Source organism: Schistocerca nitens, chromosome 12 (genome assembly GCF_023898315.1).
Source record: "Schistocerca nitens isolate TAMUIC-IGC-003100 chromosome 12, iqSchNite1.1, whole genome shotgun sequence".
NCBI lineage: Eukaryota > Metazoa > Arthropoda > Insecta > Orthoptera > Acrididae > Schistocerca > Schistocerca nitens.
The window spans coordinates 120,878,138-120,894,769 of record NC_064625.1 but is presented as its reverse complement, the minus strand read 5'-3'; the positions used below and the strand labels follow the sequence as shown (position 1 = coordinate 120,894,769).

General features: G+C 40.0%; 1 protein-coding gene across 1 annotated transcript in view; it reads right to left on the bottom strand.

Annotated features, from left to right (window-relative positions):
- Nucleotides 1-7,101: 7,101 nt before the first annotated feature.
- Nucleotides 7,102-16,632, bottom strand: part of LOC126214946 (SANT and BTB domain regulator of class switch recombination-like) — a 119,407-nt gene continuing 109,876 nt past the window's right edge. The window contains exon 9 of the mRNA XM_049941583.1: nucleotides 7,102-7,226. Coding sequence (XP_049797540.1) covers nucleotides 7,102-7,226 — 125 coding nt within the window. The remainder of the gene's footprint in view (nucleotides 7,227-16,632) is intronic.

Below are 16,632 nucleotides of genomic sequence, written 5' to 3'. Positions count from 1 at the left end.
TAGCTTTAATGTAACAAGTTGCTTTCCAAGGCCATTTAGGTGCAGCCCGTGAGTAGTGTGGAATCTGCGTCCAATGGTATTAATATTAACAACAGAAACATTTCTATATTGTTTGCATATACTGGAAAAAAGTTCATTGGTGGCACTAATTTCCTTGTTGACACACGACCAGGACATCAAGTCGTACCTTTGTGGTATATTTACGAGGATAACGTTTGTATGACTTAGTTCAGATAAACACTTGTTTAATTCGCAACAGGCTTTAGATGTATCATTTTGATAAATGTCATTAGATCCACCAAAGAGGACAACAAAATCTTTCGAAGACAGCTTTTTTATTTCTTCAGAAAAAACTAGTTTTCTTATTTCTGAGAGGGGCGCCCCAGGCTTTACAAAGCTCATCGATTTCACATTTGAAGCTTTATTTATGCGTGAGACAATACCGCGGCTGTGGCTATCGCCTAAAATGTAAAGTTTTGGAACATGGTCGGGAGTTTTAGACTGATGTTTTCTTTCGCACTCGCAACACGTTACACCACTGTTTGTGTTTTTCCCGCACTTTCTACAAACATAAATAACAGAACTGTTATTAACAAAAGTTACAGTATCTTGAGGTAAAACGCTAAGCCTCTTTGCTTCTTTTTCATACTGTTCGTGTTCGTGATGATTTATAACTGATAACTCTTCCAGTAGAGCACTGATAACTTTGTCTTTGGTGTTTCTCACATTAGGTTTTTGGCCTAAGTCGCCTTTGAAACAGCTATTGCAGAACCATAGTTTCCTTTTAGGACTGACATTAACACACGAATAATGAAAAACCGTTTTACAATTTAAGCACATTATACCTTTTACAACACGTAAGATAGATACTGTCTACAGGAAAATTAAAGAGACCTTTGGAGAAAAGAGAACCACTTGTATGAATATCAAGAGCTCAGATGGAAAACCAGTTCTAAGCAAAGACAGGTAGGCAGAATGGTGGAAGGAGTATATACAGGGTCTAAAGAAATGTGATGTACTTGAGGGCAAATTTATTGAGATGAAAGAGGATGTAGATGAAGATGGAATGGGAGATATGATACTGCATGAAGAGTTTGACAGAGCACTGAAAGGCCTAAATCAAAACAAAGCCCCATGAGTAGACAACATTCCATTAGAACTACTGATAGCCTTGGGAGAACCAGCCATGACAAAACTCTACCAGAACAAGATATACAAGACAGGCGAAGTACTCTCAGACTTCAAGAAGAATGCAATAATTCCAATCCCAAAGAAAACAGTTGTTGACAGGTGTGAAAATTACCCAACTATCAGTATACTAAGTCATGGCTGCAAAATACTAACACACATTCTTTACAGATGAATGAGAAAACTGGTAGAAGCCAACCTCAGGGAAGATCAGTTTGGATTCTGTAGAAATGTTGGAACATGTGAGGCAATACTGACCTTATGACTTATCGTAGAAGATAGGTTAAGGAAAGGCAAACCTACATATCTAGTATTTGTAGACTTAGAGAAAGCTTTTGACAATGTTGACTGGAATATGCTCTTTCAAATTATGAATGTGGCAGGGGTGAAATACAGGGAGCAAAGGGCTATTTACAATTTGTACAGAAACCAGATAGCAGTTATAAGAGTCAACGGGCAAGAAAGGGAAGCAGTGGTTGGGAAGGGAGTGGGACAGGATTGTAGCTGATCCCTGATGTTATTCAATCTATATGCTGAGCAAGCAGTAAAGGAAACAAAAGAAAAATTTGGAGTAGGAATTCAAATCCATGGAGAAGAAATAAAAACTCTGAGATTTGCCAATGACATTGTAATTCTGTCAGAGACTGCAAAGGACCTTGAAGAGCAGTTGAATGGAATGGACAGTGTCTTGAAAGGAGGCTATAAGATTAACACCAACAAAAGCAAAACAAGAATAATGGAATGTAGTCAAATTAAATCAGGTGATGCTGAGGGAATCAGTTTAAGACATGAAATGCTTAAAGTAGTAGATGATGGTTGAGGTAGAGGGGATATAAAATGTAGACTGGCAATGGCACGGAAAGCTTTTCTGAAGAAGAGAAGTTTTTTAACATCGAGTATAGATTTAAGTGTCAGGAAGTCTTTTCTCAAAGCACTTGTATGGAGAGTAGCCATGTATGGAAGTGAAAAATGGACAATAAATAGTTTCGACAAGAAGAGAATAGAAGCTTTCAAAATGTGGTGCTACAGAAGAATGCTGAAGATTAGATGGGTAGATCATATAACTAATGAGGAGGTATTGAATAGAATTAGAGAGAAGAGAAACTTGTGGCACAACTTGACTAGAAGAAGGGATCAGTTGGTAGGGCATATTCTGAGGCATTAAGGGATCATCAATTTAGTATTGGAGGGCAATGTGGGTGGTAAAAATTGTGAAAGGAGACCAAGAGATGAATACACTAAGCAGATTCAGAAAGATATAGGTTGCACTAGGTACTTGGAGATGAAGAAGCTTGCACAGGATAGAGTAGCATGTAGAGCTGTATCAAACCAGTCTCTGGACTGAAGACCATAACCACAACAACAACAACAACAACAACAACAACAACAGCTGTGCATACGATAGTTAATCTGTGCTTGAATTATAAAGGTTGATTGCAATAATTTAAGTGCAACAGTAACTTGATATTATTAAAAAGCCTATTCTGCTATATGTGGTCAACGGCAGTGAAATATGCTGATTCTGGTCTTGTATCTAGGTATAGTGCAGGGATATGAGCCTGAACCAAGTATTTGGTAGCAGTGGTAGGTAGTGATAGACAACGACATTGCAGAGGTTCAGTGGGAGACAGAATTGTGGGAGCAGTAGGAAGGATATTGCTCATTTCAGGACAATGACAGGAAGTCAAAAGCCTGGTGGAGAATGTGATTCAGTTGCTCCAGTCCTGAATGCTATTGAATTACAAGAAGAGTGCTCCTGTTTGGCTGGACAGTGGGCATGGGGTAGATGGTAGGTGACTGGAGAGACAAAACATGGAAGATCCATTAGTGCAAAAGGTTGGGAAGGTAATTTCAGTCCATAAAGGTCTTAGTGAGACCCTTGGCATATTTGGAGAAGGTCTGCTCATCACTATAGATGTGATTACCTTGGGTGCCTATGCTATGTGGACAGAACTTTTTTGTATGGAATTCCATAGCCTGATTGCATTCCGACATATGTAACTAATGACTGTAGTTGGATGTGGGCACAAGGGTCCGCTGAAATTATTGTAGGCATCATTGTTGTATGAATCAGAGTTATCATGGCCCACACCACAAGAATATGTAATGCAGATGGCTGCTTGACTGTAACTCTGCTTAAGAATTCGTTGTGTGTGTTTTTTTCTGTTTTTCTTGTCTGGTGAAGGTTCTGGCCAAAAGCTTAATGTATAACAGTCTTTTCATTGTGCCTGTCTGCAACTCGATGTGTCATCGTTACTGTGAGTAGCAGTTTATCCTTCCCATAACTGTTGATTTTCAAAGCTGGTCTTTCCACTGTTTGAAGATCAATAGTGATATGACATGTTGCAATACATCAGACTATAACTTTCATTGTACTACCCGCATTGAGATTGGAACATATGCAACAAATAATTGAGGACTTTGGGTGCACCTGTTACTATGAATGAAGAGGTTGGCACAAGGGAGGAAATTGTAGCAGGTCACATCAAACCTGGCAAGAGACAGACAAGAAAACAAAAACTGATCTACACATTTTTGGGTTATATTCCATAGTGCATAATGAAATGTATGTGTGCTTTAAAATAACCCATATGTTTACTGCATCTGTGATGGATAGCTACCTTAACACTATTCATTATGCTATTGCACATATGAAAATCCTTTCAGATTCAATGTATGTGCCACTGTATGTGCACCATCTCAATTCACATATCTAACTCGTCAAATGAGTTACAACCATAGATACATAGGTTTCCAGTTTTGAGAATGATTTGATGCACTCATTAAAACACTGTGATGTGAAGTACCACCAAACTGTTGTAAGGGAAACAAGCCATCATTTTAAGAGAATTTAAACATAATTCTATAGATGTAACTGTGGCATGCAGTAACATAAGTCTACTTAAACATATAATCAAACTGTATAAATAGAATAAAAATCAAAACAATAAAATTTATTGCTTTAGATAAAACCAGTAAACCCCTAATTCTTTAAAGAATCAAACTCCCATGCAAAAAAGCTTCAAATGTCTGATTACAAATGAGTTAATGGTTAAATATTTGCTTTAAGCATGTAAGCAAGAAAAAGTTTAGGAGTTTAGGGAAGGTTTGAAGTTATGCTTAAAGTTTGTTAGAATTGCTAAGTGCTCTTATTATGAAAGAGTGGATGAATATAAACTGGGTAATTTGCAATGAATTTTAAACAAAATCTAGTCTATCATGCATTTCAATGTGTATGGCACCATATCTCCTATTGTGTTTGCATAAGGCTGATTTCCAAAACCACCCAGTTCCAAATCTATGTGTTGTACAATGATATAATTTTGCAGTACAGTCAGTGATACATGAAGGTACTGTCTGCAAAATGTGTTAGTGACAGAGCCAGTAATGAAGAAGTAATAAATCAAAATGTCGTGCCTGTTGCTGTTGTTTTACTTCGTGAACAGCAGAAAGGTAGTAAGCAATAAACTTTCTTCCTTTCATCATTTTGTGGGCATGTCAGCAAGAAAGTGCTATCAGTTACGCTACCTCAAAGCAATTACTACATGCACAAACAAAATTGACACTCAGTGTCAACTTAGCTTGCGCGAATATTACACAATTTCTAACTGTAATACTGGCTGTAATGTGTAAATATTTTAACATAAGTTTATATATCTTAATTAGTAGGTTATGACAGCATTTAAGATTTTGAATTTTGTTCAATAATTACACAAAATACTGAAAATCAAATTTTTGTTGCCTCTGAAAGCTGTTAAACAGGCAGCATGCAAATGAGTGAATGTATTGTGACCTGGGTTTTGGGATGGTCATTTAGTAATATACGAGGTCTGTTCAAAAAATTTCGGAAAATTTGTAATTTTGCGCCAATGGTGTGTTGGAGCAAAATGTGATTGGCATCCCTGTACATGCCTGTGTTTGATGTGTAACCACTGGAAGTTTCATTGTTGGATGTCTATTACTTATTGTTCAATGCTGTATTGTGAAGAATGTTGTGTCATACAGTTTCTGAATTTCAAGATGGCAAAGTTTGAGGAGCAATGTGGCTGCATTAAATTTTGCGTGAAACTAAAAAAAAACCTTTACAGAGACACACCAAATGATGCAGGAAACACCAAATTTTGCAAAAAGCCTATGGTGGTGAGTGCTTAAGCCACACTCAGTGTTAGGAATGGCTCACATGGTTTAAAAACGGCTGGACAGAAGTTAAAGATCCTCATTCAGGATACCTTTTCACATCTACCGATGATGCCATGTCAGGAACGTCAACAAAATTGTGTGTGCCAATTGAAGACTGACTATCTGAGGGATTGCAGAAGAATGTAACGTTTCAGTTGGATCATGTCATGAAATTCTAACGTAGCATCTAGGAATGCATCGTGTTACCGCAAATTTCATCCCAAGGCTCATGAATCAAGACCAGAAACATCTTCATCTCACAATCTGTGAAGGGCTTTTGGATTATGTAAAGGTTCTCGAAGACCAAAAAGAGCCCATCAGGTCAGGTTAAATATCAAAGCCATGCTGACAGTTTTCTTTCACTTTGACACATTAGTTCATCATGAATTTGTGTCACAGGAACAAACTGTTAATCAATGGTACTATAGGGACATGATGGGACACCTGCGAGGAAATGTGAGAAGGAAATGGCCTGAAATGTGATAAGACAATTCATGGCTCTTGCATCACGATAATGCACCTGCATATTCTCCCTGTTGGTGCATGACTATTGTACAAAGAACGAAATCACTGTGCTGACTAATCCTCTGTACTCTCCAATCCTGGCCCCTGTGGACTTTTCCTGGCCCCTGTGGACTTTTTTTTATTTTCAAAGTTGAAAACCCCGTTGAAAGGATGAAGATTTGCAACAGTAGATGAGATAAAAGAAAATTCACAGACGGTGCTTTGCATGATCCAGCAAGAGGCATACCAAGACTGCTTCTGGAAGTGGGAGTGGTGTATCAGCTGTGAAGGTAAGTATTTCAAAGGAGACCATGCAGAATAAGTAAAAGGTAGGTGTAGAAAAATTTTGTGGACCAAGTTCTGGAATTTTATTAACAGGCCTCATACACACACTTTAGATGATTGCTCTTCAACATCCTCTCACCCTCTGTAAACAAACACTGTCTCTCTTAATTTTTTTGTGGAAAGAATTTCATTTCTCTCTCTCTCTCTCTCTCATGTTTCTCTCCTTCCACCTCTCATCCAGATCATTACTTTGTTAAATTCCCTGCTGAGTTAGAGGCACAGTTGCTGCCAGAGATAAGAGGCCAGTCTACTAAATTTGCACCCTTATACCCCCAAATCATTCAGAAATTTAGTCATGTATTCTTCCTACTAACCTATAAGTAAAATTTAATTACTTGCTAAACCTTCTGGTGTTGCAGATTTAATGACCAGCAGTGTATGTGATTAATGTAATTTGTTTCACACCCTACAAAAAATTATACTTTAAATTGAAACACTTCTTCCAAAACTGGTAAAGTGTGTAGAGAATTATAACTGAATGTGGCTGTGGAAAGAAATTTCAATCAGATATCCTGCCATACATGCATGGTAATTGTAACATGCCTGCTTGCCAAACATGTCCCTAAGCCATAACATACCACTTATGACTAAAGAATGACTATATTCACCAAAAAAATGTAGGAAAAGACAGAGTCCTACTTACTGTAAAGAAGACACGTCAAGTTGCAGACAGGCACAATCAAATGACACTTACATATAGCTTTTGGCCACAGTTTTCAACAGTACAAGAGAGACACACACCATTCACACACAAGCAAGCAAATTTCATGTACACAAGACAGCCAACTCCAGCATCTTGGGCTGGGGAAGTCATGCTAATTACTTCAGTTCAGTATTATGTTGAGTACAAATATTAATCAAGTTCCTCAATGAAAATCACAGTAATTACCCAGTTGGAGTCTTGTTTACTACTTGACCAGAAGGGACAACCCTGTGCTGCAAATGCCTTGGCAGGCGGCTCTGATCTTCATCACTGTCAACCTCTGGACCCAACCGCAGATGATCATTACCTGAAAAATATGGTTTCCTGGAATTCACTTGCCTAAAATATGCAGTACCATTATCTGTGCGATATCAGTAAAAGCTGGGGGAACACAGAAGTAAATTGTTATGTAGATGATGGAAGATTTAAACAGAAAGTACAGAACTTAAAGAAATACAGTAAAGAAAGTTCTTGCAGAATGTGACCCCCCACTCTTTCCCCTCACACACACACACACACACACACACACACACACACACACACACACACACACAAGGTTGGGATTGCAGTTTGGCAGGTGGACTAGGATGGAGTAGGGGTTGTGTCAGGTACAGGTATGGTATATAGAGAGAAAAAGAGGCAGGAATCAGGAAGGAGGGTTGGGTATGAGTAGCTAGTGCTTCAGAAGGAGGAGTCCACGTGCATCAGAAAGGCACATGATGAAGATGACTCATGGGAGTGGACTGTGAGAGGGTGACATGGCAGAGGAAGAGGAAGCTGTTGAATAAAAGGTGTGAGGACAGTAATTTTGCAGACATTGAGGCCAGGAGGGTTAGGGAACTGGAGGATGTGTTGCAAGCATAACTCCCATCTACATAGTTCAGAAAAGCTGTTGCTGAAGGAAACAATCCAGATGGCATGGATTGTGAAGCTACCATTGAACTCTAGCATGTCGTACTCAGCAGCTTGTTTAGCAATTGAGTGGTCAACTTTGTTCTTGGCCATATTTTGGTGGTGGCCATTCATTCTGGTGGTAGATGGGTGGTTAGTTGTCATGCTGCCATAAGAGCTGTGCTGTGACTGCAGCAGAGTGGGTTATGATATAGCTGCTTTCACGGGTGGTCCTATTCTGATAGGATAGGATAAGCCTGAGAAGGACTGGAGTAGGAAGTGTGGGGTGGATGAATTGGGTAGGTTCTGAATCTGGGCTTTCCACAGGGATATGTCCCCTGTGACAATGGGTCCATGGGGGGAGTAGCATAGGAATGGACTAGGATGTTATGTAGGTTAGGTGGTTAACAGAATACCACTTTAGGAGGGATGGGAAGGATCTTGGGTAGGATGTCCCCTATTTCCTGCCTTGATGATAAATAATCAAATCCCTGGCGAAGGATGTAGCTCAGTAGCCCCCTTCCAGGGTGATATTGGTCGACAAGGTGGCAGGTGCCTCTTGGTAGCTAATTCTTAGGTTTGGTGGGAGTGTTAGGTGTGTGGAGGATACGGCACAGGAAATCTGTTTGTAGACAAGGTGTTGGGGGTAATTCCTGTCTGTGAAGGCTCTCATGAGACCTTCAGCATACTGTGCGAGAAATTTCTCATCACCGTAGGTACACTGCCAACAGGTGGTCAGGCTCACAGCAGTGGCAAGAATTCCCTTGCCTGGTACTGTCTCATGGGGGGCCTCCACTGACAGGCACTAATTCCTAAACCTGGTCTGAAAATAGTTTTCCTGTGCCATATCCTCACACACCCATAACCCTCCCACTACCCCCCAAGAATCAGTTACAAAGGAGCAACTCCTCATCATCTTGTATTACATTAGACTGGATAATCATGTCCAGAAATGTACATCCTACCCAAGAACCTTCCCAACACTACTAAAGCAGTATTCTGTCACCCACCCAACACACTGGTCCATCCCTATGCCACACCCAGCCCCTTGCCACAGAAATCATATCACTGTGGAAGACCAAGGTGCAAGACCTGCCTGATTCACCCACCCAGCACTTCCTACTCCAGTCCTGTCAGAGGCTTATCCTATCCCAACAGTCAAGATCATCTGTGAAAGCACTATATTGTTCGCCAACTCTGTTGCAGTGACTGCACAGCTCTTAGGTCAGCATGACAACCAACCGTCTACCACCAGACTAAATGGTCACCACCAAAATGGCTCAATATGCTGCTGAGCACAACATGCTTGCGTTCAGTGGCTGCTTCACAAATTGCGCCATCTGGATCATTTCCTCCAGTACCAGATTTTCTGAACTGTGTAAGTGGGTGTTATGCTAGCCACACATCCTCAACTCCTGTAACCCTCCTGGCCCCAATCTTTGCTAACCCACTGTCCCCACACCTGTCATTTAAGAGCTTCCTCCTCCTCTGTCCTATCATCCCTTCCCAGTCCACTACTATGTGTTATCTACATCATATGCCATATCTCACCAGCCTAGCATGTGTGCCTCACATGCCTATCTCATGCACCTACACCTCTCCCTGTGAAGCATAGCTACCCATCCCCAACACCACACAATATTTATCTCTAAGAAGTAATCACACTGTGTTGCGAACATATCTTCCTAAGTTTCCCATGTGTTCAGCCTTCAGTGAATAGCCTCCTCACTCATACACCAGCTCGGTGTAGTGCAATGGTGGGGGAAACCAGAGTGCTGAGAAACCTCGGTTGCGCTAGCAGAGCTGAGCGCACTCTGGGAATAGTAGTCTTGAATTCTGGGAGTGCTAATCTTGGCCAGGCCTGTATTAGAATTTCTTCTAATTCCATTTGCATATGGATACTGGGGAAAATGACTATATTAAATACCTCTCTGCACACTGTAATTGGTCTAATGTTATTTTTGTAGTCCTTATGAGAGCAGTACACATGGGTTTACAGTGTATTCCTAGATTCCTCACTTAACACTGGCTCTAGAAGCTTTATAAGTAGGCTTTCATGGGATATTTGGTATCCCTCTTCAAGCCTCTTCCATTCAGGTTTGCAAGTATCTCCATGGCACTATCATGTGGGTCAAACAAACCTGTGACCATTTCCGCTGCCCGTCTTCATATATGTTCAATATTTCCTTTTAGTCCTATTTAATATGAGTCCCAAACATTTAAGCAGTATTCCAAGATGGGTCACATAAATGATTTGTAAGTATCTCCTTTATAAACTGGTTACAATTTTGCAGTATTGTACCTTAGAACCTGCTTTGCCTATGACTGAGCCTACGTGCTAATTCCATTTCATATCCTACAAATTGTTACAGCCATGTGTTTGTTTGTTTCACATTCAATGCAGTTCTATAACCTTGTAAAGTAAAGCTGTTGTATATCTCAAAGTTCAGGTGAACACTACTGTGCTTTATTAATTAGGGCACTATTCGAGACTGAAATGTAGAAATGTGGATATTGTTAAGAAATTTAAAAAATAACTTAACAGGCAATGTTAGACAAGTGTAATTGAGAGTATATATTCCTGACACTGCCAGAATGGGGCGATCTGTAGTATAATGAATTCTGGAAAAACTCCTAACAGCCAAGACCACAAGTAATATAGTACCTGCCCAATACAATGGGGTTATCTGGGAACATGTTTTACTGCTGTGTTACAGCATTTCTGCTGTATATCAAGAGTGAGCCATGTAATGACAAACTACTCACAGAAAGTCACAAAGAACACATAATGCAATATTATTCATACTGTACTATATTGTATTTAAATTTAAAAAACATTAGAAATAAAGCATTTCAGAAACTTAACAAATAGCATACAGAAATTAGACAAACTTTACTCCAATGTCAACCAAACAACACACAAGTTTCAATATGGTATATAAACTACACTATCAAATACAGTACAATAATTTGCAACACTGCCAGCAAGCTACAGTATGTCATTATTTTACTGTTTACTGCAACACTTCATCAGGTGGATAAGCTGGACAGTGATCATGTATTAGTAGAGCTTCTTCTCTCAGCTTAACTGGTCATAGGTGCTTTCTCACAGATGGAACAAAATTTTCTTGAAACCAATTGATGAAAATGCCTCATGTCATCCAAGCATTCTTTGAGTGCCTGCAAGTGAATTGTAATGATGACATGTTTACATGCTTGAAACATCTTGGGCTTTTACTTTTACCTACACAAAAAGGTTTCAATTCATGGCTGCCCAATTTATTTGTGGCAAAGAGAAGGGTTATTCTGTCTTTATTCATTTTCAAACATTTCTTACTTCCTGTTTTTTTTTTCTTTTTTCTTTTTATATCAAGAGTTCTGACTGGAAGCAATCAATAATAAAGTGCCTTTCATTACAATTATATATTTGATGAGCATTTAAATTTGCATCTACCATTACTCTGTGTAGAATTTCAGGAACCTGTGAAGCAGGTTCACTGTCCCAAGACATTGCTTCTCTTCAATGGTTGTTTGGCAAATTCCATGGTGACATTTCCATCTTGAAAACCACCCATCAGAAGCTATAAAATCTTTGTTGCTATGCATATCAAAGCGAATTTTTTCAGCTTAGGCTTTAATAACTGGTCCAGAAAGAGAGGTACACCTTCACTTTACTTTGTTAAAAATAACCCATAAAGGTATTGAAATTACAGCGAAATCCAGACCATTAGCTGCCTACAGGCGTTGATAAGTATCAACGGGTACAATTTAAAATGTGTGCCCCGACCGGGACTCGAACCCAGGATCTCCTGCTTGCATGGCAGACACATTATCCATCTGAGCCATCAAGGACACAGAGGATAGTGCAGCTGCAGGGACTTATCTCTAGCATGCTCCCCGTGAGACCCACACTTCTGACATACTGTCCACACACTACATTTGTAGTGCCCCTGCCCACTATACTCAATGATCTTCTTCAGTGCAGATGCACTTACATTGCTCAAACTCTTATGGGAATCAGTAGATTGACTGCTGCGAGTAATGAGAATAGTGGGGAAGAACGCTACAAATGTAGTGTGTGGACAGTAAGTCAGAAGTGTGGGTCTCACGGGGTACATGCCAAAAATAAGTCCCTGTAGTCGCACTATCCTCTGTGTCCTTGATGGCTCAGTTGGATAGAACATCTACCATGTAAGCAGGAGATCCATGGTTAGAGTCCTGGTCGGGGCACACATTTTCAACTGTCTCTGTTGATATTTATCAACGCCTGTAAGCAGCTAATGGCCTGGATTTCATTGTAATTTCCTTCTTCATGAGCTGCAAGATCACCAGTGGTATCTGTTCTTTCAGACATGTCCAAAAGAACAGATACTATCTTCATATATAAAGGTGGGTCGAGTTCACTGTCTTTTCCTAGTTCAGTCCTTTTTCTGTCCATTCCCACATCACATTCAACTGTGTTTACAAAACTTCTAACTTTATTCTCTTCCTTCACGGATCCTCTGATTGTTCCTTCACATACACCACACTCACTTGATAAATTTGCTTTAATTTCGCCATTATGAACAGACTTTCCATTTCTGTGACATTGTAACCATCACATTATCCACATGACAGCTGTGCTTATTTCAATTATTACCAAGCACTGTTGTATAGTCACTTTTCTGACTACACCACAGTGTTAACCGTGAGAGGTGTATTCATGACTTCTGTCCAGCAACAACCTGATAGCTTGATAAAACAAACCAGTGGTTGTGTTTAATTACATCCCTCTATTTTTGTTATTGTTTGGTGAGCTTGGAAGTTGCAGCAGTAAATTACATTGTAGAAAAACTACATGCACTCTGTAATATGATTTTTTTTTTTCCAGATTTATAAAATATACTGCAAGTGCAGAAATCATTCATAAATGATATTTTATTTTGGGGGATGTACTTTATACTTCAGTATATATGAACCTATGGTCTATCAGACTTCTACTGTATTTACTTAGAAGACCAGTTTCAGTAAGACTGTGTTACCATCTTTGGATCTTCAACTATACAATTCATACAGTCTCCACTATCTGTGCTTTGAATAGTGTCATATCACAAATGTATGTGTAAGGATCATGGAACACACGGGATGTCAGCATGTCATAATTAAAATAGCTGTACACTGGATGATGGAGCAGTAATGTTACATTTTGTACATACAGTTATTTTAATTATGGCATGCCAACATCCATCTACATCTACATCTACATCCATACTCCAAAAGCCACCTGACGGTGTGTGGCGGAGGGTACCCTGAGTACCTCTATCGGTTCTCCCTTCTATTCCAGTCTCGTATTGTTCGTGGGCTCTAATCTCTCTGATTTTATCCTGATGGTCTCTTCGCGAGATGAGCAGCATTCAAGCAGTGGGCGAACAAGTGTACTGTAACCTACTTCCTTTGTTTTTGGATTGCATTTCCTTAGGATTCTTCCAATGAATCTCAGTCTGGCATCTGCTTTACTGACGATCAACTTTATGTGATCATTCCATTTTAAATCACTCCTAATGCGTACTCCCAGATAATTTATGGAATTAACTGCTTCCAGTTGCTGACCTGCTATTTTGTAGCTAAATGATAAGGGAACTATCTTTCTATGTATTCGCAGCACATTACACTTGTCTACATTGAGATTCAGTTGCCATTCCCTGCACCATGCGTCAATTCGCTGCAGATCCTCCTGCATTTCAGTACAATTTTCCATTGTTACAACCTCTCGATACACCACAGCATCATCTGCAAAAAGCCTCAGTGAACTTCTGATGTCATCCACAAGGTCATTTATGTATATTGTGAATAGCAATGGTCCTATGACACTCCCCTGCAGCACACCTGAAATCACTCTTACTTCGGAAGACTTCTCTCCATTGAGAATGACATGCTGCGTTCTGTTATCTAGGAACTCTTCAATCCATTCACACAATTGGTCTGATAGTCCATATGCTCTTACTTTGTTCATTAAACGACTGTGGGTAAATGTATTGAATGCCTTGCGGAAGTCAAGAAACACGGCATCTACATGTGAACCCGTGTCTATGGCCCTCTGAGTCTCGTGAACGAATATCGCGAGCTGGGTTTCACGCGACCGTCTTTTTCGAAACCCATGCTGATTCCTACAGAGTAGATTTCTAGTCTCCAGAAAAGTCATTATACTCGATCTGATTCCTACAGAGTAGATTTCTAGTCTCCAGGAAAGTCATTATACTCGAACATAATACGTGTTCCAAAATTCTACAACTGATCGACATTAGAGATATAGGTCTATAGTTCTGCACATCTGTTGGACGTCCCTTCATGAAAACAGGGATGACCTGTGCCCTTTTCCAATCCTTTGGAACACTACGCTCTTCTAGAGACCTACGGTACACCGCTGCAAGAAGGGGGGCAAGTTCCTTCGCATACTCTGTGTAAAATCGAACTGGTATCCCATCAGGTCCAGCGGCCTTTCCTCTTTTGAGTGATTTTAATTGTTTCTCTATCCCTCTGTCGTCTATTTTGATATCTACCATTTTGTCATCTGTGCGACAATCTAGAGAAGGAACTACAGTGCAGTCTTCCTCTGTGAAACAGCTTTGGAAAAAGACATTTAGTATTTTGGCCTTTAGTCTGTCATCCTCTGTTTCAGTACCATTTTGGTCCCAGAGTGTCTGGATATTTTGTTTTGATCCACCTACCGCTTTGACATAAGACAAAAAGTGTGCTCCATGGTCCTTACACATATATTTGTGATGTGACACAATGGTGGTATTAGTCTTGCCGAAAATAATCACCTAATAAATACTTTAATAGCAATTTTGGCTGATTGGAGTTTTTCTGGAGTTCATTAATTGAGAGTGATCAATTAGATCAGGGCATGCTGAGGGAATTCTCTTGGCAATCTGTGATATTTTCACTACAAGTGAATGTAATTGTGGAGACAATTGTGATGGTCCTATTACTCCATAAATAGTGACTGCTAAGTCAGAATGTCATCTTCCCAATGGAACTCGTAGAACTGTGTATGTAGCATAATTGCAGGTAATGTACTAAGCTGGCTGCAAGCACTGAACTGTTTCATCTAATTTCAAGTTTGGGACTGTGTGCATGTATATGGTGTGTAATGTTTTGTGCATGTTGATGGAAGGATTTCCATACCCACAGTACAAGGTGGAAGCAGTGTAGTCCACAGTTGACAGAGAAACTATCAGTTGTGGATGAATTTTGGTATTTGGATGGCAAAATATTCGAACACATATATATGGAGGACACACGTAAAATATATACTGACAGTAGCAATGATAGATTTTCTGAAAAAGAGAAATATTTTAACATCAAACATAAATTTAAGTGTTAGGAAATATTTCTGAAAGTATTTCCCTGGAGTGTAGATCTTGTGTACCAAGTTTAAGAGAACACAAGTACCACAAAAAGCCACCACCACATGAGCACAACCACTAGCCTGGTGCCTCTCAGTTCAGAGCAGCAGCCTCCAGATTGTGCTCACAAAGTTGAACCGCTTTCTGCTTCTGTGCCACGTCCATCTGCATGTCATACTTGTCCAACAGTAGTGTTGCCGTCTCTCAAAGAGAGCTCTGTCAATTGCAGACTACACTGCTTCCATCTTGTACTGTGGGTGTGGAAATCCTTCCATTGATACACACAAAGCATGACACACCATGTACAGTGGCAGCAGGGGAACACACATACAAAAAGTATTATTTATGCAAGCTTTTGGAGCCAGTGGTTCCCTTTTCTGGGAGAAGGGTTGAAGGGGAAGGGAGAGGGGTGAAGGAAAAGTACTGTTAAGGTTTAGGAAAAAGGGTAGAGTTTGGAAAAGTCACCCAGGACCCCAGGTCACAGGAGACTTACTGGACAGGATGAGAGGAAAGACTGATTTTTGGGAACTGCACCGGGCAAGATTTGAAAACCTGAGAGCTTCAAGGTGGAAGATAGGATAATATAAAAGACAGAGATTACTGCAAAAAGCTAAGTGCATTGTATGTGATAGAGGTGGGAAGGGGACAGTGAGAAATGGACAGATCGGAAAATGAAAGATGTAGAAAACTAAAATGGAGTGATGAAATGAACATTTACTGTGAAGAAATGCTGAGACCAAACAAATTAGCGTAAATTAAGGCCTGGTGGATGGCAAGAACCAAGGACATGTTGTAGTACCAGTTCCCACCAGAAGAGTTCTGAAAAACTGGTGTCTGGGGCAAGAATCCATATGGCACGTGTGGTGAAACAGGCACCTGTCAATTTTTCGCCATCCCCCTCAAAACTCTGTCACATACAATGCACTTAGCATTTTGCTCATATTAACTCACACACAATGTCAATCTTTATCTAGCGTATTACCTTATCTTCCACCTTTTAGCTTTCAGGTTTTCAAATCTCACCTGGTGCAGTCCCCAACAATCAGTCTTTCCTTCTCATCCTGTCCAGTGAGTCTCTGCAGACCCAGGGCTCTGGGTGACTTTTCCAAACTCCGCCGTTTTTCCTAAATCTCAACAGTCCTTTTCCTCCACCCTTATTCCTTCCCCTTCAACTCTTCTGCAAGGAGGAGCCACTGGCTCAAAAAGCTTGCATAAACAATACCTTTTATATACGTGTTCTCCTGCTGCTGCTTGGTGAGTAGATTTTTCATCTATCCAATTACATTATATTTTCAAAAATGTTTTTCAATAAACTGCTCTGATTGACTTTTACTGCAGTCTTCTACATTACTTTAATTGCTGCAGTAGTTTATATTTTCTCCTGTGATTTCCTGTTTCTGTTTGCCCAGTTTTTAAAATTTTGTTCTTTTCATG